The sequence below is a fragment of the Camellia sinensis genome, chromosome 5 (assembly GCF_055761805.1).
Source record: "Camellia sinensis isolate YWXY chromosome 5, ASM5576180v1, whole genome shotgun sequence".
Classification (NCBI taxonomy): Eukaryota; Viridiplantae; Streptophyta; class Magnoliopsida; order Ericales; family Theaceae; genus Camellia; species Camellia sinensis.
The window spans coordinates 215,609,870-215,634,622 of record NC_138965.1 but is presented as its reverse complement, the minus strand read 5'-3'; the positions used below and the strand labels follow the sequence as shown (position 1 = coordinate 215,634,622).

General features: G+C 37.7%; 2 protein-coding genes across 2 annotated transcripts; one reads left to right on the top strand and one right to left on the bottom strand.

The window, feature by feature from the left end:
- Nucleotides 1-627: 627 nt before the first annotated feature.
- LOC114311440 (3-oxoacyl-[acyl-carrier-protein] reductase 4) lies at nucleotides 628-6,140 on the top strand. The gene is made up of 11 exons (XM_028257576.2): nucleotides 628-1,126; nucleotides 2,075-2,217; nucleotides 2,834-2,887; nucleotides 3,725-3,805; nucleotides 3,890-3,935; nucleotides 4,013-4,107; nucleotides 4,185-4,217; nucleotides 4,629-4,763; nucleotides 4,874-4,967; nucleotides 5,531-5,613; nucleotides 5,848-6,140. Exons 1-11 carry the CDS (start codon nucleotides 937-939, stop codon nucleotides 5,878-5,880), a joined length of 987 nt encoding a protein of 328 aa, XP_028113377.1. The 5' UTR covers nucleotides 628-936; the 3' UTR covers nucleotides 5,881-6,140.
- Nucleotides 6,141-6,729: 589 nt separating this feature from the next.
- LOC114311437 (lysine histidine transporter 1) lies at nucleotides 6,730-10,327 on the bottom strand. Its single transcript, XM_082867889.1, has 7 exons — nucleotides 9,841-10,327; nucleotides 8,684-9,067; nucleotides 7,969-8,362; nucleotides 7,753-7,858; nucleotides 7,358-7,449; nucleotides 7,177-7,245; nucleotides 6,730-7,091 (listed from the first exon to the last, which is right to left on the bottom strand). Exons 1-7 carry the CDS (start codon nucleotides 10,002-10,004, stop codon nucleotides 6,993-6,995), a joined length of 1,308 nt encoding a protein of 435 aa, XP_082724015.1. The 5' UTR covers nucleotides 10,005-10,327; the 3' UTR covers nucleotides 6,730-6,992.
- Between the last annotated feature and the right edge of the window lie 14,426 nt (nucleotides 10,328-24,753).

Genomic DNA, 24,753 nt, shown 5'->3' with positions numbered 1-24,753 from the left:
GACAAAAAGTAACAAATACTAACTCATTTAAATAAATGACACAATTTTTAGTATCAATCGACTGAAAATTGGGTGGGGTTTAGCTGGACGGACCAACCTACTGTCCTCCCATTTATTTCCAAAGTCCCAGAAAAGTACCCAATAACCACCCCCAACAATGATTCATCCCACTAAAAATATCACCACTAATAGCACTAATGCATTAAAAAAGTAAAAAAAAAAAAAAAAAAACAATTTCAAGACCAAAACATCACATTATTAATGGCGGGATTCACTGCCACCTAATTAGTGGGAGCACTAATTAGTACTCCCAAGCATTTTTCTAACCACCCCATTATCACCATTGTGCCATTCACTCAAGACAACCCCCAATATATCTACGATGTTTGCGAACTGAACTCAGTGGCTGCATGGTAAATAAACCAAAATCAAACCCCAAATAACAAACCCGAAATATCAATGGCCCGAAATATCAAAATGATATCGTTTTAAGATTAATGCTTGGGACCCTTTTGGGGTCACCCCTCACCCCCTTTTGTCACGTGGCAGGAGGTGATTGGTGGAGCAGGAAAAAAAAAAAAAAAAAAAAATAACCAATAAAAGAGAGAAGGGGTCAAAGGGATGGGAGAAAAGGAGGATGAATCATTACTCATTTCTTTTACTCTCTTACCAAAAAAACAAAATATTTTTCATACTATTCAGACCATTCCACCTCTCACGCATTTTCCTTAAAAGTCCACACAGTGGAAGCTCTTTTCTTTGTTTGTATGCATCGCCATTCTCATCACACTCTTCGGAGCTTCCAAAGCAAATCAATGATCACATTCCTCTCTTCCTCTGGTTCATAGATATATATATATATGTATATATATCAATTCTCTCTCTAGCCCTCTTCTTCATTTCTCTCTCTCTCTCTCTTCAATAGCCGGAGTTTCTATGGCTTCTTATTCCGCCGCCGGATCGGCCTTCGTCGCCTTCAAATCCACCGGAATTTTTGCTCATTCTGGCAATTTGAAACTCGCTAATTTCCAACATTGCTGTCCGATTTCAAGCCGAGTCGGATCTATTCAGCTCCGACATAGCCTTAACACGCATTGCGGATCGCGAAGCTCCTTTGCTTCGTCTGGTAATCATCACTCTATGCTCTGTTTAATGATATCACTGAATGAATTGAATCAGTTAATTGCATAGGCACTCCTAATTTCTTAGGTTTAATATAATTTGGTGGTATTAAAGTAAAAGGTCCGATTTTGTGTTGGAATTATTACGCATTTGGATCAATTTGGTATTTTTTTTTTTTTGGGAGTCTGATTGAATATCTCAAGAAATTGTTTGAGAAATTTGAAAAATGAATTTTGAGGATACGATTTTGAATTATTATTCATTCGAAATGTTGGTTTTTTATTCGAGAATTTTGTTCATGAAGTTTGAAACTTGGTGAGTTTACGTGGTGGATGTGCGGTTTCTCTGACAAAAACACGACTTTTGAATTCAATTCAAAATTTAGGAGATAGTAATGAGAAAATAATGTGAGCTATTTGAAGAAAACCAAGATTGAATTGTATGATTTCAAATGCACATGGACAATAGTATTTCTTGTAACTCTATTAAATTTTGAGATAGTTTAGTAAATATAGAAGCAGATTTGGAAGTTATTTGTCAATGTAGAAACTGGAGTTTCATTTGATCAAAAATATTGTTGCCATTAATGTTTTACACACATGCACAGAAACTCACTGGAGTAAAGTTGTGAGGAATTTAGAATTAAACGAAAGAAATTGTAAAACAAATACATTTATTTATATGTTATAAGAAGACATTGGACTTAATTTGAGTTTCATGTAAGAACAACTATATAAGGAAATCTTATCATTGCATTGACTTGTGAGTTGTGATGAAATATATGCGGAGAAATTTTTCTTACATGGTTTTGTACCTCAATTAAACATTTTCTTTTGCTAAAATAATGGACTTTTCTTTCCTCTCATTTATGGTGACACGTACCCCATAAATACTATCTGATGTCCTAAAATGTGGATCTCATTGATTGTAATGGGTTTAATCATACAAGCAGGTGTAAAAGCACAGGTTGCCACTGTTGAACAAGCAAGTATTGAAGCTACTCAAAGTGTGGCAGCTCCTGTTGTTGTGGTTACTGGAGCCTCTAGAGGTATTGGCAGAGCAATTGCACTGGCTATGGGGAAAGCAGGTTGTAAGGTCAGTGGATCCCTCTGTATTAAGTATTTAAGGTGTCACCTCCTAGAACCTGGTATCTTGGGGGTATTGTTGTGCACCACTCTTCACACTAATAAGAAAGAAGGCTAATCTCCAAAAGCAGAATATAAAGTTTAAGATTAATAATGTGTGATTCTTAAAAGAAGAGTGGCAAATAATGCAGTGATTCTCGGCAAATTAAGCTATAAATCCTAGAACCTTCACCTGTCAAACATTCTTCTTTGTGGGTTTTTGGCGGTCCAATGGTTGTTTAGTTGTTTGCATTCTCAGTTATTACAATCCATTTGAATCTGAAGGGATCTCAACCTGATGCAATTTTATAATTTCAGCCGTCACATTTTTTAATGCCAACTCATTTGCATTTCAAGGACTGCAAACTTTATTACCCATGACAACTGACCACAATAATTTTGTGATTTCAGTACTTCTAGCTTTCTGAATGGAGTCTACATGACTCTGTGGAATGGAGTCTACATGCTGCAATTACTTGCTTTTGATTATCTTAGAGTAATAACTGATAAGTGATGTCATGAGTAGTAGAGTGCTTTTTCATTCACCATCCCTTCCTCCCAAATATTGATTATGGTTTCTATGACAGGTCCTGGTTAATTATGCTAGGTCATCCAATGAGGCAGAAGAAGTTTGTAAAGAGGTTAGTCAGTTATCCATATAAAATATATGAAAATATTTAGTGGAACTCTTTTTGAGGGGTGATATGAGCAATAATTTTTTTTATAAATGTTTCTCAATTTTCTACTTCAGGATATGGGTGTTAGTGCTGTTTATCTCTTGGTGATGTTTATCATTTATGTTCTCCTAGATGAATGTCTAGAATTTTCATACATCATCTCTATTAGAAATTCTGCTTAGGTTCATGGTAAATCTGTTATAAGCCTGATGCATATTTTTTGTGTTATATCTAATTTAATTAACAATTCAGCACTTGCAGGTTGGTTTCTTGGTATAAATTAGTCAATAATGGATGCTATTCCGTAATGAGTTTTTCTTGCCTCTGCCGCTTGGAAACCAGCCAGTCGACCACTTGCCCTATATACAGCATCGTATTTGCGAACTCAAATTGATTTATTATGTCTCAACAGGAACTGTTACATAGTAAACTGCAATGATATTTTATTCAACTACAGGACCAATTACTCTTATTTCTGGTGGTTCATGTATTTTATTGATATATATATATATATATATTTATTTTCTGTTCTTCTTGATACACATGGTATGGACGATACTTTGCCCTGTCGTAAGTTATATTTATTTCAAATCATGATTGTTAATCGCTACAACAATCAAACAACATAGATAAGAGATTCTTCTGTTGAACCATGCCCTTGAATCACATCCTTGGGCTATTGTACTTGCTTTTGTATCTGTCAGTATCATCTCTCATATTCTTTAGACAGTGATGTTGTTGCTTGGCCGTACTTTGGAATGGAAAATGATTGATGATAGTCTGTGCTATTATTTCTTGCAGATTGAGACATGTGGTGGTCAGTCTCTTACGTTTGGCGGCGATGTTTCTAAAGAATCAGATGTGGAATCAATGATCAAAACTGTGAGTGAAACAACCTTTAGCAATTGTTTTAGTTTTAAATATGTTGCTAATATTTTGTATGCTTTATAATTGCCACATCTACAGGTGGTTGACGCATGGGGAACTGTTGATGTATTGATAAACAATGCAGGTTCTTGAAAGTTCTTCTCTGCTTTCATCATATATCAGTTTCAGATTAGTCCACTAACTGACCCACAATGGTTTCAGGTATTACTAGAGATGGTTTATTGATGAGAATGAAGACACCTCAGTGGCAGGAGGTTATTGATCTGAATCTCACTGGTGTATACCTATGCACACAGGTATGTAGGTTTTAAGCTCTGAGTATTGCCAGACATTTTCCCTCCTAGTTGGATCTAATGTTGTGTATCCTTCACAGGCTGCAGCCAAAATTATGATGAAAAAGAAAAAGGTATTCCTTTCTCTCTGGCTTCGGTTTAATGTATATTAACCTTATTTGCCAGATTTTATGCTGATCATTGGTGAAAAGGCTTTTAGTTTTAGTGTAGTTTTGACGCTTTTCAACTTGAAAGTAATCACTGTTGACATAACACATGTACACAGCAAATATCCTCTTCTTTCCTAATGTGTTACAAGTTGCTAAGTTTGTCAGCACCGGATAAACATTGCAGTGTGTTATCAAGCTCTGCTGCTAAGCTAATGACTTGCACCTGAAATTGAGAAAAAACCAAAATAAGATATAAAGTACTGTTGACAAAGAAATTTTAGATTTATGAGAAGACAAAAAAATTTCAATTCTGGCTCTGTGTGATGTCTTTTTTGCTTTTGGATCTCACATTTATTTCAACTGCTGATGTTGCAGGGGAGGATAATCAACATAGCATCAGTTGTTGGTCTTGTCGGTAATGTTGGGCAAGCCAATTATAGTGCTGCAAAAGCCGGGGTAATTGGCCTGACAAAAACTGTGGCAAAGGAATATTCAAGCAGGAGTATTAATGTGAGTTTTCCAGCATCATTTTATTCTGTTCTTTTAACTAGATAGACACAAGCCAAGATGCAGCCGAACTAGTAAATAAAAATTAGTTTTGAAGTATTTTCATTCAACAGGTTAATGCTGTTGCCCCAGGGTTCATTGCTTCTGATATGACTGCTAAGCTTGGGGGAGACATTGAGAAGAAAATATTGGAAACCATTCCCTTAGGTAAGCAGGATGGAAAGATGCACATTCTATCTCACTCTGTTATATAGCCTTGTATTGTATCTTTTTCTGTCTACCTTAATCCACATCACTTTTTAATTTTAATTTTTCAATTCCATTTTCTGATAAGTACATGAATCTTTTTTTTTAAAATTTTTATCATGTTTGTATCTTGTATTTTCAGCATGAATTTGAACACTTCCCTTTAGTTTTTACTAGTGCATTTGATTTGTGCTGTTCACTATCTTATCTTACCAATAAAGTGTCTATCTCATTGCAATCAACCTAAGACATGTTGTTCCTGCCATTTATCAGAATTATTTATACAAATCATGCTTTGATAATCCATGTCTTTGCTTTTGATATTGTCTTTCGTCAAATGCTCCACGTGTAATTTCAGTGAACAAATTTCAGTCATATCATTGATGATATGATGGTCATTAGTTTCACTTTCACTTCTTGTTTATCTGATTTGTGATTTTGTCAACTCTTATAAGACTTTTGAAACGAGCATGATGCAAAAGGGTTTGGATAATTTCGATTATTTTTTGCTATTGTCAATTCAGGAAGGTATGGCCAGCCAGAAGAAGTTGCTGGGCTTGTGGAATTCTTGGCTCTCAATCCTGCAGCCAGTTACATTACTGGACAGGTTTTTGAATACTATTCATCATGTCTTCCTTTTTGTGGCAATGAGCTTTGCTTTGAAACATTATCGCACACGGAGCTCTATACTTTTATTTGAAAGATTTTAACCCAACACCCGGCTGCCTTCCAGGAGCTCATTACTCTTCAATGAAAAGCTAAATTTGAGCGGTTGCTTTGCCATTTTCTCTTCTATTAACATGTACTTGGGAGCTTCTTGATGATAATTGTGGCTGTGCAGGTGTTCACTATTGATGGAGGAATGGTGATGTAGGAGGTCATCAAATTTGCTGCCCAATAACTGCAAAACTTACCTTTCCAGCTCAGATGAATAGAATCACTGCTCTTCTTGTTTATGCCGAAAAACAATTGAGCTTATGCAAGCAGTTTTTCTTTAATAAAGTGATAGAAAAAACAAGATAAAGGAATGCTGAGGAAGTTTTTGATAGAATTTTATTGAGCATGTTAACGAGACCAAACAAGTGTTGTAAACATAGTTTCTTGAATGAAAGACCGAATCTAAACTTGCTGCAACCATGTTGATAATATTGACTTGATCATCGATGATATAGCGAATTTGGGCTCGTTAGATCTCTTGCTAATACTCTCTCTCAGACGAGCTACACTCATCGGATTGTTTAAATTAGTCGAAACATTATTTTTACCTAAATTTGTCATATTATGTGGAATTTTCAGTGCAGGGAATTGTTGGTAGGTTCTAAGATAGGGTACGTCTAATTAATTTAATTAAGGAGCTTCAGCCAAAGGTCTCTCAATATATGTGAATATAGGGTCCTCACTCCAAAGATTTCATAGCTAAGACACCTTTTATGTCTGAAATACCCTTGTAGTTGTGCTTCTAGTGCCCTACACTGTTGTATATTACTGTGCTAGGGTGAATCTGTCTCAAAAAGATTGTTGTCCAAGTGGATCAGATCGTTCAATCTGGTGACAACTCTGTCTAAAAGTTGGGTCGGTTGCTTATACATTTGACCCAAGCTCATGTCAACAAACAAATAGCCACAATCATTTTTGGAGGTTTTCGAAATAATTTGAGACATTTCAAGACTTTTTCTAAAATTCCTTGATTCTAAAAAAATGGCATAAACCTATGTATCCAAAATTTGTGCTCACAAATTTTCCCATAAAATAATAAAATTCTTAAAATAAAACCATTTTGTCCTTTGTCTCCATTGTCAGATGCCGTTTTTGCGGATAAACTATATACATCAACTCCTTAAAAAACAACAATAATATAAACCCCTGTCAAACCAGTTCATCCAAGGCCACAATCAACATCTTTCGTCGTCGTCGTCGTCATCATCTTCATCTTCACCTTCTGATTTTGAACTTGAAACCACGCCGATTGCTGTCAAGATATTGGATTTACGAGTAGAAATGGTAGCTCTTGGCTTGGAGGATGATGTTCCTTAGCGCCCCAATGGGTGATAAGACCGTCAAAAGAATACCAATGATTATGCAGATCTGAAATACATGAATCAAAACATAATAAGTCAAAGAAACAAAATCGAACAATTTGATGCAATGTCAAAATGCTGACTTAGCATACCCAATTTGACCACCACGAGAAGCTGAACTTTCTAGGCTTGTAGAGTTTAAGCCAAATGATGCAGGGGAGCTGAGGAAAGTGAAAATAAAAATCTTAGTTATTTGTTTCCAATGCATATAAATTGTTGTGAATAGCCAAATTCCAAGTAGTGTGAAAGCTGGGAGATAAAATTTTCACATACATAATATGAGGTTGGGGCCAAAGCAAATCCACCAAAAAATCCAACTAGGCCACCAAAGAAAGGGATAGAGAGTCCGATGAACATTGTCACCCCTGCAACCAATCAAGGTAGAAATATAAATATCGTGGAAAAAAAAAAAAAAACATAGCCACGGATTGATTTTACAGAGTGATGTTAAAAACAAAGGACAGTTTCAGTATAGGACTTGAATCAGAATCTCTTATCGGATACCGATACTGTTGAAATACTCATAAATATGTATTCGATGCTTTCTAAATGTATCCATAATTTTCTTAATTCATAAAGAATGACAAGACACCATTCATGTCGTATCATATTTATATCTCGTATGACAAAAGGTAAAAACTTTTAAGAGATAGGTGAGAACCACTTACCAACGTATAATGTGCGAACAGTGAAGCGAAGCATAGAAGAAGGCGAGAACTTCCTCTTCTTCACCAGATAAGTTTCCATCATGTCAAATACCGGCATTGCATATATCTGCACTTTGTTTTTTTCAACAAATTGGGAAAAACAATTGATCAATAAAATAGAAAAATAAAAAATAAAAAATAAAAAATTTGAGCTAGAATTTCAAAAAATAGATGAACCTGGTAGCCTCCAATGACATGGATGACAACAAACAGGTTTGCAGCAGCAATAAGCCAGTTGGGTTTATCTAATGAAATGAGAATGTTATCATCAATACTGTTACCAAACACGTAGAACCCAACAAGAGCTACTGGGAAATAGCAAAGGGCAACGACAGCATAAGCAACCAACACTCCTTTCCACATGGGTCCTTTGGAAGGTTTCTCAGGAGTCGAAGGGATCGTTGCCTGAATTTCCAACACTACGTTGTGTCCGGCGTAAGCAAATGCTACGTCTCCGAGAGCGCTGAAGAAGTTGAAGACGTTGCCTGTGGTGGTTTTCCCTCTCGGACTGTAGTCCACTTGGTGGTGGATTCCCTTCTTGAGGGATGCCACCCAAGCAATGGTGGAGTAACTGCACATGAAAGAAAAATAATTGACTTAGCGGTTTGATGCCGCGGAATTTAAGCAGTATATAGAGCTTAAATAGGGGTGCAAGTCGGGCAAATAGAGCTTAAGACATGTCTAGACCTATCTTTTGGGTCCAAGGCATTTAGCCCAACCCAACTCAAACTAGTCTAATCTTGTGTTTAGATCGTATAAGCCTTAAAAATTTTATGGGTTGAGCTCAAATTGCTTGTTCTTATAGAAAAGTATACAGAATGAGTAAGCACTGCATTTTGTGCATTTTTCGGCCAGTAGGTTCAAACAGATGAAGAAAACAACGAGCACTTACGTCAAGGACATGATGGCAGCGATCAGGGAGATGCTGGAGATGGAGTTGAAATTCGGCAGATGAGAGAGAAAGAAGTGAACCGATGCAAAAACCATGATCCAATAGGTAGTCTTGATCGATTTGCAATCAATACAAAGTGATTCGTGGACTTTCTTGAGTGATTTTCCTCCGGTGACCATGTAAACGATGCAAGTGCTGATTTCGACAATAAGTTGCTGAGGGACAACAATGTAGAGCCCGAGCTTTTCACCGAAGGCGTGTTGGCCGAGCTCATGGTACCGGTCGAACCGCTTTCCAGGAACCATTTCGTGCATTTGAACCATTTGCCAGAGTGTGTAGAGAGTGATGACCCATGACAGGACTAGTACTGTGACTCCAGGACCCCTGTGCAGATCAAAAGCAAAAACAGTTTGAAAATTTAAGAACATATATTAATTTTTTAGTTTTAGGTAGCTGGTGTCATCAGTGTGCTTATTTCATTTTATTTTTTATCCTATGCTCTTCTAATTTTGTTTGTTAACTCCTATGTTTTAACTCTTTGATTAGTTTGTTTATAAATATAGTTTATATTTCCTCAAAAAAACTAATTCCAAATAAATTACTTGTACAAACTCACTTGACAACTCTATATATCAATGAAACAATTTTAAAAACAACCACATTAAAATAAACACCCCTCCCAAAAAAAAAAAAAAAAAGAAAAAAATTGAAGAAAAAATAGTACACACACAAAAAAAAACAAAGCATCTCAAATATTGTTTTAAATCATAGTCATAGACAAAAATTTGAAATAATATCTAGGTGAACGTACAAACAACAAGGCAAATCTATTATTCGAATATTTTCATATATGTATAGATTATTTTTTTCCCGGAATTTTTCTAGTATTTGTTGTATCCTGTTAAACTTTTTTATGTAATTAAAATTTTAGAATAAATGTGCCAATTTTTTTTTTTTTTTTTGTAGGTTTTTTTTTTTAAACCCTAGAAAAGATTCTAAGTAGGGTTGTATATAATTCTCATAGATTTATAATATATCTCCCACAAACAGAATCATTCTTAAACATCAACTGTAACTCTGAATCAAAATATTTTAATTTGGGCAATAATTTGAATTTTTTTTAAAAAAAGGTAAAAAGAATAGAGGAAGTAATGTACCATCCAAACTCAGACATGGCATAAGGGAGGCTAAGAACACCAGCACCAACCATGGCAGTGACATTGTGAAAAGCAGAGTACCACCACTTTGCATTCCTCGACGACGTTATCGGTAACCATTCTTCTATCTTCTTCTTCGCCTCTTCATTATTCCCATCCGCCATCTCTTCTACTTCTTCTTCTTTGAAAACAAAATATTGCTTTTGAAAACAAAATTCTGTTCTTGTTGTTGGGTTAGTGTGTTATATATATAGGTTGTTAGTTTTGGGTTTATGTGAATTTTTGAAAAACAAAATTTCATTTTGGGTTGGATTTGGATTTGCAAGCTATATATTAAGGATCCAATAATAAGATTTACAATGGAAATCTATCTTGGGTAGAATTCTAACTGCTCAAGTATTCTCAATGTATATCCCAATACAATTTAAATACTTCATCCGTTTTTAACATTTAAATCACTTAATGTTCCTAGCAAAAAAAAAAAAAACTTAATGTTGAAGTTACGAAAATGCCCATCTTGTGCCAATTGCATTGTTGGTCAAAGTCTCAAAAGGGTGTTTCTTTGGTAATTTTCAACTAGGTTATTTGAATCTATTACAAGAAGATTCACGCACAAGGAAGTTTATTTTGGTATAATAAAGTTGATAACATCTCACAACTATTATTCCTTTTAGACTTCAAGAGTTGCATAGAAATTTCTATAGAAAGTATTTTCTTCGAATCTCCTAAATAAGTAGTTTATTTTTGAGTGTCAAAAGTTTGTTTGGAAAAGGCTAAATCAAAATAATTAGCTTTTTAAAGCAAATTTGTTGTTAGATGATTTTACTCTTAGGCCCCGTTTGTTTCCAGAGATGGAATGGAGGGGATTGATAGTGAGGGGATTAATAGTGAGGGGATTGTTAGTGAGGGTCGTTTGTTTTCAGAGATAGAATGGAGGGGATTGATAGTGAGGGGATTAATAATGAGGGGATTGTTAGTGAGGGGATTGATAGTGAGGGGATTAGTAGTGAGGGGATTGATAGTGAGTGGATTAGTAGTGAGGAATTGTTAAATTATTTTTATATAAAATAATAAAACAAATAAAAAAATATAAAAAATTAAAAATTATATTTTAAAAAAAATTTCCAATATATAAAAAATAAAAAAAATAAAAAAATTTCTAATCCCCTCACTATTTTTCTAATACCATCTCTACCTCCTCACTATGAATCCCCTCCCCAAGGGTATTAGTAATACCAAGGTATTAGTAATACCCTCCCTATCTCTCAAAACAAACAAGGTATTAGTAATACCAAGGTATTAGTTAGTCCCAAGGTATTAATAGTCCCAAGGCTATCTCTCAAAACAAACACCCCATATACTAATCCCAAGGTACTAGTAATCCTAATCCCCTTGCTATAACCCAAAATAAACGGGGCCTTAATACTTTCAAAAATTCAACCGTCACCTTATAAGGGCTCCATAATTCTGTAATAGTATTGTAATTTTTATAAAAAAAGAAAAGTAAAGAAAGCAAGTTTCGGAAGATCAAAAAAATAACAATTTTAGTAATCATATTCTAAATTTTTTTTTTAAAAAAAATTTGTCAAATCCCACTGTAAGTATGTGAACCATATTCATTTGAGGTATGATCTATCATATTAAGTTTGAATGCGTTACATAATTTTATTTTCTAATAATTTTGTTAAACAGGCATTTACGGAGATTCAAAATTTTTGTTTAAGTAGCATCAACAAACAAGGAAAATGAGCCGTAGCTCGAAAACCTTGGCTCGAAATTGGCTCGAATGTCGTTTTGGGCATTTTGGGTGGTTTGAAACAGAGAGGAAAGAGGGAGAGAAGAGAGTAAGAAGATGTAACAACCCTCATACTGTTTACTGATTAATGACCGAATGATTACCGTTAATCATTGATTACTGCGAAATGGAACTGATAATGACTGATAATTGAACTGACTAAAGTACTGAACTGACTGACCGAAATTGAAACTGAATTGAATGAATACATCTGTTTGAACTGCATTCTATCTGTTGATTGTTTATTTGATCTGTTCGTATTTTAGTGTTTAAACTGCTAATTGAAGGCCTTATCGGCGGCCGAATCTGAAACCGATTAGTGTTCTGTGACCCTCGTAATTTATGTGATTTTATTGTACAATTATCTAAAAATTGATTAGGTATGATTAAATTAGATTAAATAAGCTAATTAAAGAGTTGGACTTATTTACCGTTATGCCCTTGAGTGGGCCACTATCTCAAAAACACACACTTGAGCCTTATACTTGAATCAAAACACATTTGCTCAGCCATTTCTTCTTGTTCTAGCCGAATTTAGAGAGAGAGAGAGTGAGAGTTGGTGTAGTTCTTGAGATTTGGTTTAAGCAACTTAGAGAATTGAAGGTTGATTGTTGCTTTGTGGTCCTACACTTGTAATTGAGGCTCTAGGTAAGAGAACTCAACCTTTATTGAGGTGTTTGAGCTAGTTCTTGCATGATTCATGTTAATTTGAAGAGCTAAGTCATGATGTGGTTCATTAATGATGGATTGAAGATCATTTCTTGCATGCATGTTGGTATTGTTGCATTTTGAGGTTGATTACATGGACATTAGTGCATGCATGCTCATATTGTTGTTATAGACCATGTTTCCAACTGGTTTGAAAAGAAATGAGCTCATTTGATCAAGCTTTGGAGCTTTAATTTGGTTTAAAACTCATGCATGTCATGTTTGAAGATTGTTCTTGGAAAATGATTTGAAATTGGGTTTGAATTAAACACCCTTGGGCTTGATTTCTCAAATTGAGCTTTGAATCATGTTATTCCATGTGTTTATAAGAGTTTTCCAGAAAATGAGCCCAAGAGGATCGGTTTTGATGCATTTAAACTTGAGTTTGAGCTTGGAGGTGCAATCTGGGTTTTCCAGATTTCGCACTTCCGCTCGAGCGGGGAAAGTTACGCTCGAGCGTGGAATCCGAGCAACCAGCATCTCTCTGCACTGTTTTACAGTCCGCTCGAGCGGAGGATAGGGCACTCGAGCGGAGTCATGTCTCAAGCTCGAGCGGGCGTCGAGTGGAGATTTCACCCATCCAGTACTTTTACAGTACGCTCGAGCGGAAAAGTTTACGCTCGAGCGTGTACCTTTGTTGCATGTCCGCTCGAGCGGGGAAACATGCGCTCGAGCGGGACTCTGTTTTTCTGAAAACGTTTTTAAATGTGCATTTTTGCATCCTCATCCCATCCTAGGCATTCTTAGGCCTAGTTTAAGACATCTTGATGAGGATATCGTTATAGAACACACCGAGGAATTAGGGATTAAGTTATAATATTTCCCAACTGTATAGCTTAGTGTGTGTTCAACCTGTGAACTGTGTAGGGTTGGCAACTGGGGAGACACGCTCTAGCATACTGTAGCCCAGAACTCTGTGAGTAACAATTGTGTAAAGATATGTTCAACTGACTATCTTTTGAATACTGAACTGAACTGTTTACTGAACTGGTATTATTTACTGAATGAATGTATGTCCTTTATTTCTGAACTGTACTGTGGCATCCTTAGTACCTACTGTTTACTGTTACTGTTACTGCGACAGAATTCTCTGTCGGTTCCCTCGTGGAGCCACTACTGTTTACTGACTGATGGCCATCATTACTGTTCGGTCTTTCAAGACCTACTGTTACTGTTATGCTAATGGATGTACCACATATGACTGTTTACTGTACTGAACGACTGAAATACTGATTGAATTGAACTGTTTTCATTACTGTAAGGACATTCATTCTAAACCTCTTTACGCTTTATGTTATTCACTGGGCTTTAGCTCACTGCTCATATATATATGTAGGTGTACAGGCACCAGACCGCAGCTAGAGGCGCCAGGGTTACTCCAGTTTTGTCAAGCCAGCCTTTGTGCCTCACTGCGAGGTTCCGAGTTGCCATGCTATGGCTTGGGGGTGTTTTGTCTGTTTTTTCCCCCTTCTGTACTGTTTTACTGTTTTGTTTAGACCGTACTGTTTTGTACAGACGGAACGTTTCCTGTACTGTTCTGTAGGGTTGAGTCCCTAGTTGAATGGATGTGAATATTGTGCATACTGTTCTGTACTGTTTATGTATGAATGCATGGAAAATCTTTTGCATACAGACTGTCACAGCTCATTGGACATTGTTTAATTACTGTATTGGCTTCCGCCAGGCCCTGTACTCTGTTTTACTGTATTACTGTTCTGCAGGCCTTCGGTAATCTCGGATTACTGGCCGGTTACGGTGCTAAACCCATGGGGCCGGGTTTGGGTCGTGACAGAGTGGTATCAGAGCGATACTTACCACGAGTTATACCGCACACACGTGTCCAAATGAGCTATAGGGTGTCCTAGAAAAGTTATTAGGGCATCTCATGAACTTGAAAAGTGTGTGGTTATGTTATGACTGAATATCTGCTAATGTGTTAAACTGTTAAACAAATGACTGCTTATGTTTAAAACTGTTATAACTGCTTATAGTGAAATGGACAATGCAAATGAACCTGAGTCCTCATCTACTGAGGCAAGAATGGAAAGAATGGAAAGAATGATCGAACTGATAACTGCTAGACTTGAACAACAACAGAACCAACCGCCCCCACCTCCTCCTCCTCCGGTTCAGCCGGAACCTAATGTGAATGTGAATGATGGGGATATAATTGCTCTTACCCAGAAGTTCAGCAAAATGAAACCGCCATCCTTTCAGGGAGGCCTTGAACCGCTAAAAGCTGAAGCTTGGGTTCTGGAAACAGAGAAATTATTTGAAGTGTTTCCGTGCTCGGAAGCGAACAAGGTATTGTTAGCTACCTTCACTCTTCAAGAAGAAGCTAGAAGGTGGTGGATGTTGATCCGTGATACAAATACTGTTATGACTTGGGCTCAGTTCAAGGAGTCCTTCTTTGAAAAGTATTTCCCTCAGTGTGTTAGGGATAGGAAAGTGACTGAATTTGAACAGTTGAAGCAGGGCACAATGTCCGTTGCAGAATATGAAACCAAATTTACTGAACTTGCCCGATATGCACCGCATATGGTGGATACTGAGTATAAGAAGGCCAGAAAATTTGAAGGTGGCCTTAATGTGGCAATACTTGACCGGATAAATGTTTTGAAATTACCGACTTTTGTGGGTGTTCTCGACCGAGCATTGATGGCCGAGTCGAACATTGCAGCGGTGAAGCAATCTGAAACACCAACAACTGAATGGCATGGTAAAAGGCAGGGTTTCAAATTCAAGAAAGGCAAGCACAACCCAGCCAACAAGAAACAGAATACGGGGTTGACAACTAGCCCCAGTCAGGGGAGTGGATTTATACCACCCTGTCCTGAGTGTGGCAAGAAGCACAAGGGGGTCTGCTACAGAATATCTGGAGCTTGTTACCGGTGTGGCAAGGTGGGCCACATGGTTAAAGACTGCCCCTCTGCTCCACAAGCCAGTGGTAAAGCTGCACCAAGCGCAGCAGTATCAAATGCTCCACCAAAGCCTAACCCTAAAGCTACCGGGAAAGAGCCTGTGAGGCAAGGCCGAGTGTTCGCACTAGTACCGGGAGATGTGCAGAATACCGAGACCGTTGTGTCAGGTATTCTCTCTATCTGTACTCAAAATGCATATGTACTGATGGATTCGGGGTCTACGCATTCATACGTGTCGCATGCTTTTTCACGGAAATTGAATAGACCCTTAGAACCTATGAACTATCTGCTAGCTGTATCATCACCCGTAGGGGGATCCATGACATGTGCTTATATGTACCCTGCATGTGAAATCATTGTTGGGGATATGCATCTGTTTATTGATTTACTGCCATTGAACATTGATCATTTTGACGTAATATTGGGGATGGATTGGTTACAAAAATATCATGCCACTATTGACTGTGTGACCAAACAAGTTGTTTTTTGTCCACCCGGTTTGCCTGAATTTGTGTTTAATGGGAGTGGAGTAGTACCTCCTCCGTATCTGATTTCGTCTGTGAAAGCTGTTAAACTGATTAGAAAGGGATGTAAAGGATATCTGTGTTCTGTATTAACCGTATCTACTGATGTTAATGTTAATATAAGCTGTATTCCTATAGTCAGAGAATTCCCAGACGTTTTTCCAGAGAATTTGCCAGGGGATTTGATTGACAGGGAGATTGAATTCACCGTGGATGTGATTCCCGGAACACAGCCAGTTTCGAAAGCTCCTTACCGAATGGCTCCAACTGAACTGAAGGAGTTGAAAGTGCAACTGCAAGAACTGTTAGACAAAAAGTTCATCAGACCCAGCACTTCGCCATGGGGTGCTCCTGTTTTGTTTGTCAAAAAGAAAGATGGCTCACTGAGACTGTGCATTGACTATCGTGAACTGAATAAGGTAACTGTAAAGAATAAATACCCATTACCGCGTATTGATGACTTATTTGATCAGTTACAGGGTGCACAAGTGTTTTCTAAGATTGATCTCAGATCGGGGTATCATCAACTGAAGGTTAAACCGGAAGACATTGATAAAACTGCTTTTAGAACGAGGTATGGACATTATGAATTTTTAGTTATGCCTTTTGGAGTCATGAATGCACCAGCTGCTTTTATGGACCTCATGAACAGAATTTTTAAACCATACCTTGATGACTTTATTGTTGTATTTATCGATGACATATTGATTTACTCCGAAAGTGTAGAACAACATGAACATCATCTGAGACTTGCCCTGCAAACCTTAAGAGAACAGAAACTGTATGCTAAACTGTCTAAATGTGAATTCTGGCTTGACCATGTTATGTTTTTGGGGCATGTTGTTAGCAAAGACGGGATTTCTGTTGATCCGCAGAAAATTGAAGCTGTGGTGAACTGGCCTAGACCAACAAATGTGACTGAAGTCCGAAGCTTTTTGGGATTGGCTGGATATTACAGAAGATTTGTCAAAGATTTCTCCAAAATTGCTCTACCATTGACTCAGTTAACTCAGAAGGGGACATCATTTGACTGGACTGACCAAAGAGAATCTGCGTTCCAGGAGTTGAAAACTCGACTTGTGACTGCACCAGTTTTAACTTTACCATCAGGTACGGATGGTTATACTGTATTTAGTGATGCTTCTCATAAGGGTTTGGGATGTGTTTTAATGCAGAATGGGAAGGTTATTGCTTATGCTTCCCGACAACTGAGACCACATGAAAAGAACTACCCGACCCATGATCTGGAACTTGCTGCAGTAGTATTTGCACTGAAAATCTGGCGTCACTATCTCTACGGGGTGACATGTGAAGTATACACCGACCACAAGAGCTTAAAGTATTTCTTCACACAGAAAGAACTGAACATGAGACAACGGAGATGGCTCGAACTGATTAAAGATTATGACCTACATATACTGTACCATCCGGGAAAAGCCAATACCGTTGCCGATGCATTGAGCCGGAAATCGATTGGAAATCTAGCATGTTTGTTCACCGGACAGAAAGAGTTGCTTTGTGACCTTGAAAAATCTGAAATTGAAATTGTTTTACGAGAACAAGGTGGAACCTTAGCTGCTATTTCTGCTCAATCGACACTGATTGAAGAGATTAAAGAGAAACAGCAACTGGATGATTTCTTGAAGAAGATCATCGAGGAAAGAGAATCCAAACCGAGACCAGGATTCAAATTTGAGAATAATGTACTGAAATTTCAAGAAAGACTGTGTGTACCAAATGATACTGAACTGAAAAGAAGAGTTCTGCAAGAAGGCCACAATTCGAAATTGTCTATCCATCCGGGGAATACGAAAATGTACCAAGATCTGAAACAGAATTTCTGGTGGCCGGGAATGAAGAAAGAAATTGCTGATTTTGTATCCAAATGTCTTCATTGCCAACAGGTCAAAGCTGAACATCAACGACCTGCCGGACTATTGCAACCTCTACCCATACCAGAGTGGAAATGGGAGCATATCACGATGGATTTTATTGTTGGATTACCTCGCTCCAGAAAAGGTATGGATTCCATTTGGGTTATTGTTGATAGACTAACCAAATCTGCTCACTTCTTACCTGTCAAGACGATTTATAATGCGGACAAGTTGGCTGTCATCTATATTGATGAAATTGTTAGACTGCATGGAGTGCCTGTGTCTATTGTTTCTGACAGGGATTCGAAGTTTACATCAAGGTTTTGGCAAAGCCTACAGACGGCACTGGGTACTGAACTGAGACTGAGTAGTGCCTATCATCCTCAGACAGATGGACAGTCAGAAAGGACTATCCAGACTCTGGAGGATTTACTGAGAATGTGTGTCCTTGATTTTCAGGGAGACTGGGAAAGTCATCTGCCATTAGTTGAATTCGCCTACAACAATAGCTACCATTCGAGTATTGGTATGGCGCCTTTCGAGGCATTGTATGGCAGAAAATGTAGATCTCTGATTTGCTGGGCAGAAGTTGGAGATGGGCCGTTGCTTGGGTCCGAGATTGTGTATGAAACAACTGAAAAAGTGAAACTGATACAGCAAAGACTGAAAACTGCACAGAGTAGACAGAAAAGTTATGCAGATGTCAGAAGACGGGACAGAGAGTATGAAGTGGGTGATCACGTTTTTGTGAAAGTGACACCAATGAAAGGCCAGACTCGTTTTGGAGTCAAAGGCAAGTTAGCACCGAGATACGTCGGACCATATGAGATCATTGAGAAAATCAATCCGGTGGCATATCAAGTTGCGCTCCCTCCTGAAATGGAGCATATGCATAACGTCTTCCACATCTCTATGTTGAGAGACTACTTTCGGGATCCTTTCCATGTAATAGAGCCTACTCGTGTAATGCTGAGCGATGACTACACTTACGAGGAACGGCCTATACAGATTGTTAACAGACGGATCAAGAAACTGAGGAACAAAGAGATCCCGTTAGTGAAAGTTGACTGGCAAAACCACGGTGGCGTGTATGCCACTTGGGAAAGGGAAGAGGACATGGCCAAACGATATCCTGAACTGTTTCCACTGAATCCTGTTTTCTTCCAGAATGAAGGTAACTCGAGTTTAGAGGACTAAACTCTTTATAAGGAGGGGAGATTGTAACAACCCTCATACTGTTTACTGATTAATGACCGAATGATTACCGTTAATCATTGATTACTGCGAAATGGAACTGATAATGACTGATAATTGAACTGACTAAAGTACTGAACTGACTGACCGAAATTGAAACTGAATTGAATGAATACATCTGTTTGAACTGCATTCTATCTGTTGATTGTTTATTTGATCTGTTCGTATTTTAGTGTTTAAACTGCTAATTGAAGGCCTTATCGGCGGCCGAATCTGAAACCGATTAGTGTTCTGTGACCCTCGTAATTTATGTGATTTTATTGTACAATTATCTGAAAATTGATTAGGTATGATTAAATTAGATTAAATAAGCTAATTAAAGAGTTGGACTTATTTACCGTTATGCCCTTGAGTGGGCCACTATCTCAAAAACACACACTTGAGCCTTATACTTGAATCAAAACACATTTGCTCAGCCATTTCTTCTTGTTGTAGCCGAATTTAGAGAGAGAGAGTGAGAGTTGGTGTAGTTCTTGAGATTTGGTTTAAGCAACTTAGAGAATTGAAGGTTGATTGTTGCTTTGTGGTCCTACACTTGTAATTGAGGCTCTAGGTAAGAGAACTCAACCTTTATTGAGGTGTTTGAGCTAGTTCTTGCATGATTCATGTTAATTTGAAGAGCTAAGTCATGATGTGGTTCATTAATGATGGATTGAAGATCATTTCTTGCATGCATGTTGGTATTGTTGCATTTTGAGGTTGATTACATGGACATTAGTGCATGCATGCTCATATTGTTGTTATAGACCATGTTTCCAACTGGTTTGAAAAGAAATGAGCTCATTTGATCAAGCTTTGGAGCTTTAATTTGGTTTAAAACTCATGCATGTCATGTTTGAAGATTGTTCTTGGAAAATGATTTGAAATTGGGTTTGAATTAAACACCCTTGGGCTTGATTTCTCAAATTGAGCTTTGAATCATGTTATTCCATGTGTTTATAAGAGTTTTCCAGAAAATGAGCCCAAGAGGATCGGTTTTGATGCATTTAAACTTGAGTTTGAGCTTGGAGGTGCAATCTGGGTTTTCCAGATTTCGCACTTCCGCTCGAGCGGGGAAAGTTACGCTCGAGCGTGGAATCCGAGCAACCAGCATCTCTCTGCACTGTTTTACAGTCCGCTCGAGCGGAGGATAGGGCGCTCGAGCGGAGTCATGTCTCAAGCTCGAGCGGGCGTCGAGCGGAGATTTCACCCATCCAGTACTTTTACAGTACGCTCGAGCGGAAAAGTTTACGCTCGAGCGTGTACCTTTGTTGCATGTCCGCTCGAGCGGGGAAACATGCGCTCGAGCGGGACTCTGTTTTTCTGAAAACGCTTTTAAATGTGCATTTTTGCATCCTCATCCCATCCTAGGCATTCTTAGGCCTAGTTTAAGACATCTTGATGAGGATATCGTTATAGAACACACCGAGGAATTAGGGATTAAGTTATAATATTTCCCAACTGTATAGCTTAGTGTGTGTTCAACCTATGAACTGTGTAGGGTTGGCAACTGGGGAGACACGCTCTAGCATACTGTAGCCCAGAACTCTGTGAGTAACAATTGTGTAAAGATATGTTCAACTGACTATCTTTTGAATACTGAACTGAACTGTTTACTGAACTGGTATTATTTACTGAATGAATGTATGTCCTTTATTTCTGAACTGTACTGTGGCATCCTTAGTACCTACTGTTTACTGTTACTGTTACTGCGACAGAATTCTCTGTCGGTTCCCTCGTGGAGCCACTACTGTTTACTGACTGATGGCCATCATTACTGTTCGGTCTTTCAAGACCTACTGTTACTGTTATGCTAATGGATGTACCACATATGACTGTTTACTGTACTGAACGACTGAAATACTGATTGAATTGAACTGTTTTCATTACTGTAAGGACATTCATTCTAAACCTCTTTACGCTTTATGTTATTCACTGGGCTTTAGCTCACTGCTCATATATATATGTAGGTGTACAGGCACCAGACCGCAGCTAGAGGCGCCAGGGTTACTCCAGTTTTGTCAAGCTAGCCTTTGTGCCTCACTGCGAGGTTCCGAGTTGCCATGCTATGGCTTGGGGGTGTTTTGTCTGTTTTTTCCCCCTTCTGTACTGTTTTACTGTTTTGTTTAGACCGTACTGTTTTGTACAGACGGAACGTTTCCTGTACTGTTCTGTAGGGTTGAGTCCCTAGTTGAATGGATGTGAATATTGTGCATACTGTTCTGTACTGTTTATGTATGAATGCATGGAAAATCTTTTGCATACAGACTGTCACAGCTCATTGGACATTGTTTAATTACTGTATTGGCTTCCGCCAGGCCCTGTACTCTGTTTTACTGTATTACTGTTCTGCAGGCCTTCGGTAATCTCGGATTACTGGCCGGTTACGGTGCTAAACCCATGGGGCCGGGTTTGGGTCGTGACAGAAGAGAGGAGAAGAGAAAGAGGAGGGGAAGAGGGAATGGAGAAAAGAGAGGGCCCCTTCGCTTCGTCGCAGCACTAGCGATCGTCGCAGCACCACCGCCGTCGCCTCCGGCCCCGCCGAGCCCCTCCCATTCGTCGCAGCACCACTGCCGTTGGCTGAGCCCCTCCTCTTCCTCCTTCCTCCTCCTCCTCCTCCTTCCTTCTCTTCTCCCCCTGTGATTATGCCCCTTCCAGTCCTCCTCCTCCTCCTCCTTCCTTCTCTTCTCCTTCTCTGCTTCTGAAATTGGATTCGAGCCAATTTCGAGCTCGACAATTCGAGCTACGTAGCAGTTTCGAACAAACAATTGTATTGTATTGTATTGTATTTTTTACAAATTTCCAAACTTTTTATTAAAATAGCCAACTCAAGTCACTGAAGAACTCTGATGTGGGGGTTCATTATCCCATTTATATTCTATTACTAGGGATAACCCGTGCCTAAAGGTACGGTCAATAATGTTTTTAGTATTACACGTGCTACATAATTCAATTGTAATAAATCAATTTAAAATGATATATCACTCCAGTTTAATACTTCACAAATAAGAAGTTGAAATTGTTTCTACACAGTAAATTGGCAAAAACATTCATAAATTTCAAATAACAAACTTCAAAATTAAAGTCCAAATAATGAATTTTATATTACAGTGTAGCATAAGCAAAGAATGAAATCTAAAAATATTTGTTAAAATTTAAGTCCAAACAGCAAATTTTAGAATTCAATCCACGTCAAAATGACACATGTATAGCAAACCTTCAATAAAAGGATGTTACTGAATTAGTATCATAACTGGTAACCTTTTCACTTTAACAAATTTCAATACCTTCAAGAAAAGGTGAATGAATATTTTGGTACAAAAGAATAATCATCCTATCTAACTAAAAAAAATAATAATTAATCATTCAGTTTAGAATGAGAGCCAACCAACTACACACATAAACAGAATCAACATAACCCAACGTTTCTAATACAGATCAGCCACCTGCAACAAAATCACTCGCTTAAATTTGGTTTAAAAAACCAATAGTTATGAGAAATAGCATCAAAATACATATGAGAAATTAACAAAATGATTCTTTAAAAGCAACTCTAATTTGACAACAAAATAAACTCATTGCAGTAATAAAAATAATTTGAAGAACAATAACAAATGCATGAATAACTTAATATAATATTATTGAATCAGATAATTTTATGATTTCAATTTGAACAATACCAAAAAAACTCAACAAATCCATGTTTACGAGTGATAATTGCATGTTTCACAATTTTTTGCAATGACATTGTCATAGCAATGGGACTTAATGTTAGGGAAAATCGATGAATCCCCACAAGTAAATCATCAATGGGAATAAAAACTAATGCGGAAAAATTAAATCAAAAGCAACACAAGAATTTTACGTGGTTCCCTCAATGTGAGGTACGTCCACGTGATCGAAATCCGATTCCACTATCAACCAAATAAGTTTCCAAACGATTACAAACGAGACAGGAATGGTCTCACAAAACTACCCTTAGGTAAATTCCAAATAATCACAAATAAACAAAGAGGAAAGACCTCACCAAATAGATGAACCAAAGTCTTCAAAAAACAGAGTTGTAGAAGACCAAAAATAATACTCCAAATCAACCCACACAAAGCAGCCGAATATTCACACGAACAATAGTCGAAAATCAGAAACTGATTCCACCAAAATTTCACCTAAGCACTATCTCACCAATCAATTGATCAAAAAGTGCTGCTGCTTCCCAAGCAAAAAAACGGGTGCTCCTATTTTTCTTGGGAGAAACAATATCAATAATATATTTAAATCTAGGGTTTTCTTTTTATCAAAACCTTAGTTGTTTTCCAAATTGATCGGGTCTCCACAAAATTAGATATAATATATAAAAAATATATTATAACTAATACTAAACCAAATTAAACTCTTTTAATAAACAAATTGGGTCCCAGACTCCAATAAGGAAGTATACCCAACAATTCTCCCCCTATCGACTTAGGTGGAGATATCAACCATACCTGCCAAAGTTCGACACTTCAAATGTTTGTCCCTCGACAAAGTTTTTGTCAACATATCTGAAATATTATCATCTATGTGAACCTTTTCGAGTTGCAACAACTTCGAATCTAACACATCACAAATCCAGTGGTATCTCACATCATTGTGTTTTGATATCAAATGAAAAGTAGAATTTTTACTCAAGTGAATAGCACTTTGATTATCACAATAAAGAACATACTTTTCTTGCTTCAAACCCAACTCGTGCAAAAATTTCTTTAACCATAACTCTTCTTTGCAAACTTCTGTAATGGCAATAAATTCAGCTTCGGTAGTTGAGAGAGCAACACATTTTTGTAATTTAGAGTGCCATGCCACAGCTCTTCTTGCAAAAGTCATCAAATACCCCGAAGTAGATTTCCTATAATCAACATCACCAGCCATGTCAGAATCTGTGAACCCATCAAGTATCGGCTTACCATCCCCAAAACACAAACCCACCTTCAAAGTCCCTCGAAGACATCTTAGAATCCATTTTACCGCTGCCTAATGTTCTTTACCCGGATTAGAGAGAAACCGACTCACCATACCAACGGCGTGAGCAATATCCGGTCTTGTACAAACCATGGCGTATATCAAAGAACCAACTGCTGAAGCATAAGAAATTTTCTGCATCTCTTCCTTGTCTTTCTCACTTGTAGGACATTGATTCGAACTAAGCCTGAAGTGACCCGCAAGTGGACAACCAACCGACTTTGCTTTATCCATGTTGAACCTCTCAAGAACTTTTTCAATATAGCTTTCTTGAGACAACCAAATCAACCCCTCTTCGCGATCACGAACAATTTTCATACCAAGTATTTGCTTTGTCGGTCCCAAATCTTTCATAGCAAAAGATTTACTCAACTCTAACTTCAACTTGTTAATCATGGTAGAATCTTGACCCACAATTAACATGTCATCAACATAAAGCAAAAGAACAATAAATTTACCATCCGGAAAATTTTTCACAAATACACAATGGTCCGAAGTGGTTTTAGAAAAACCATTATTCATCATGAAAGAGTCAAATTTTTTGTACCATTGCTGCGGGGCTTACTTGAGGCCATACAAACTTTTCTTCAATTCGCAAACAAATTCTCTTTCCCTTTCTCCACAAAACCTTCTGGTTGCTCCATGTAAATTTTTTTTTCAAGATCACCGTGAAGAAATGTGGTCTTCACATCAAGTTGCTCAACTTCAAGGTTCATACTTGCAGCCATGCCAAGTACAACTCGAATAGAAGACATCTTCACAACCGGCGAGAAAATCTCATCAAAGTCAATGCCTTTCTTTTGCCCAAAGCCTTTCACAACAAGACGTGCTTTGTACCTCAAATTCTTCCTATCATTCTT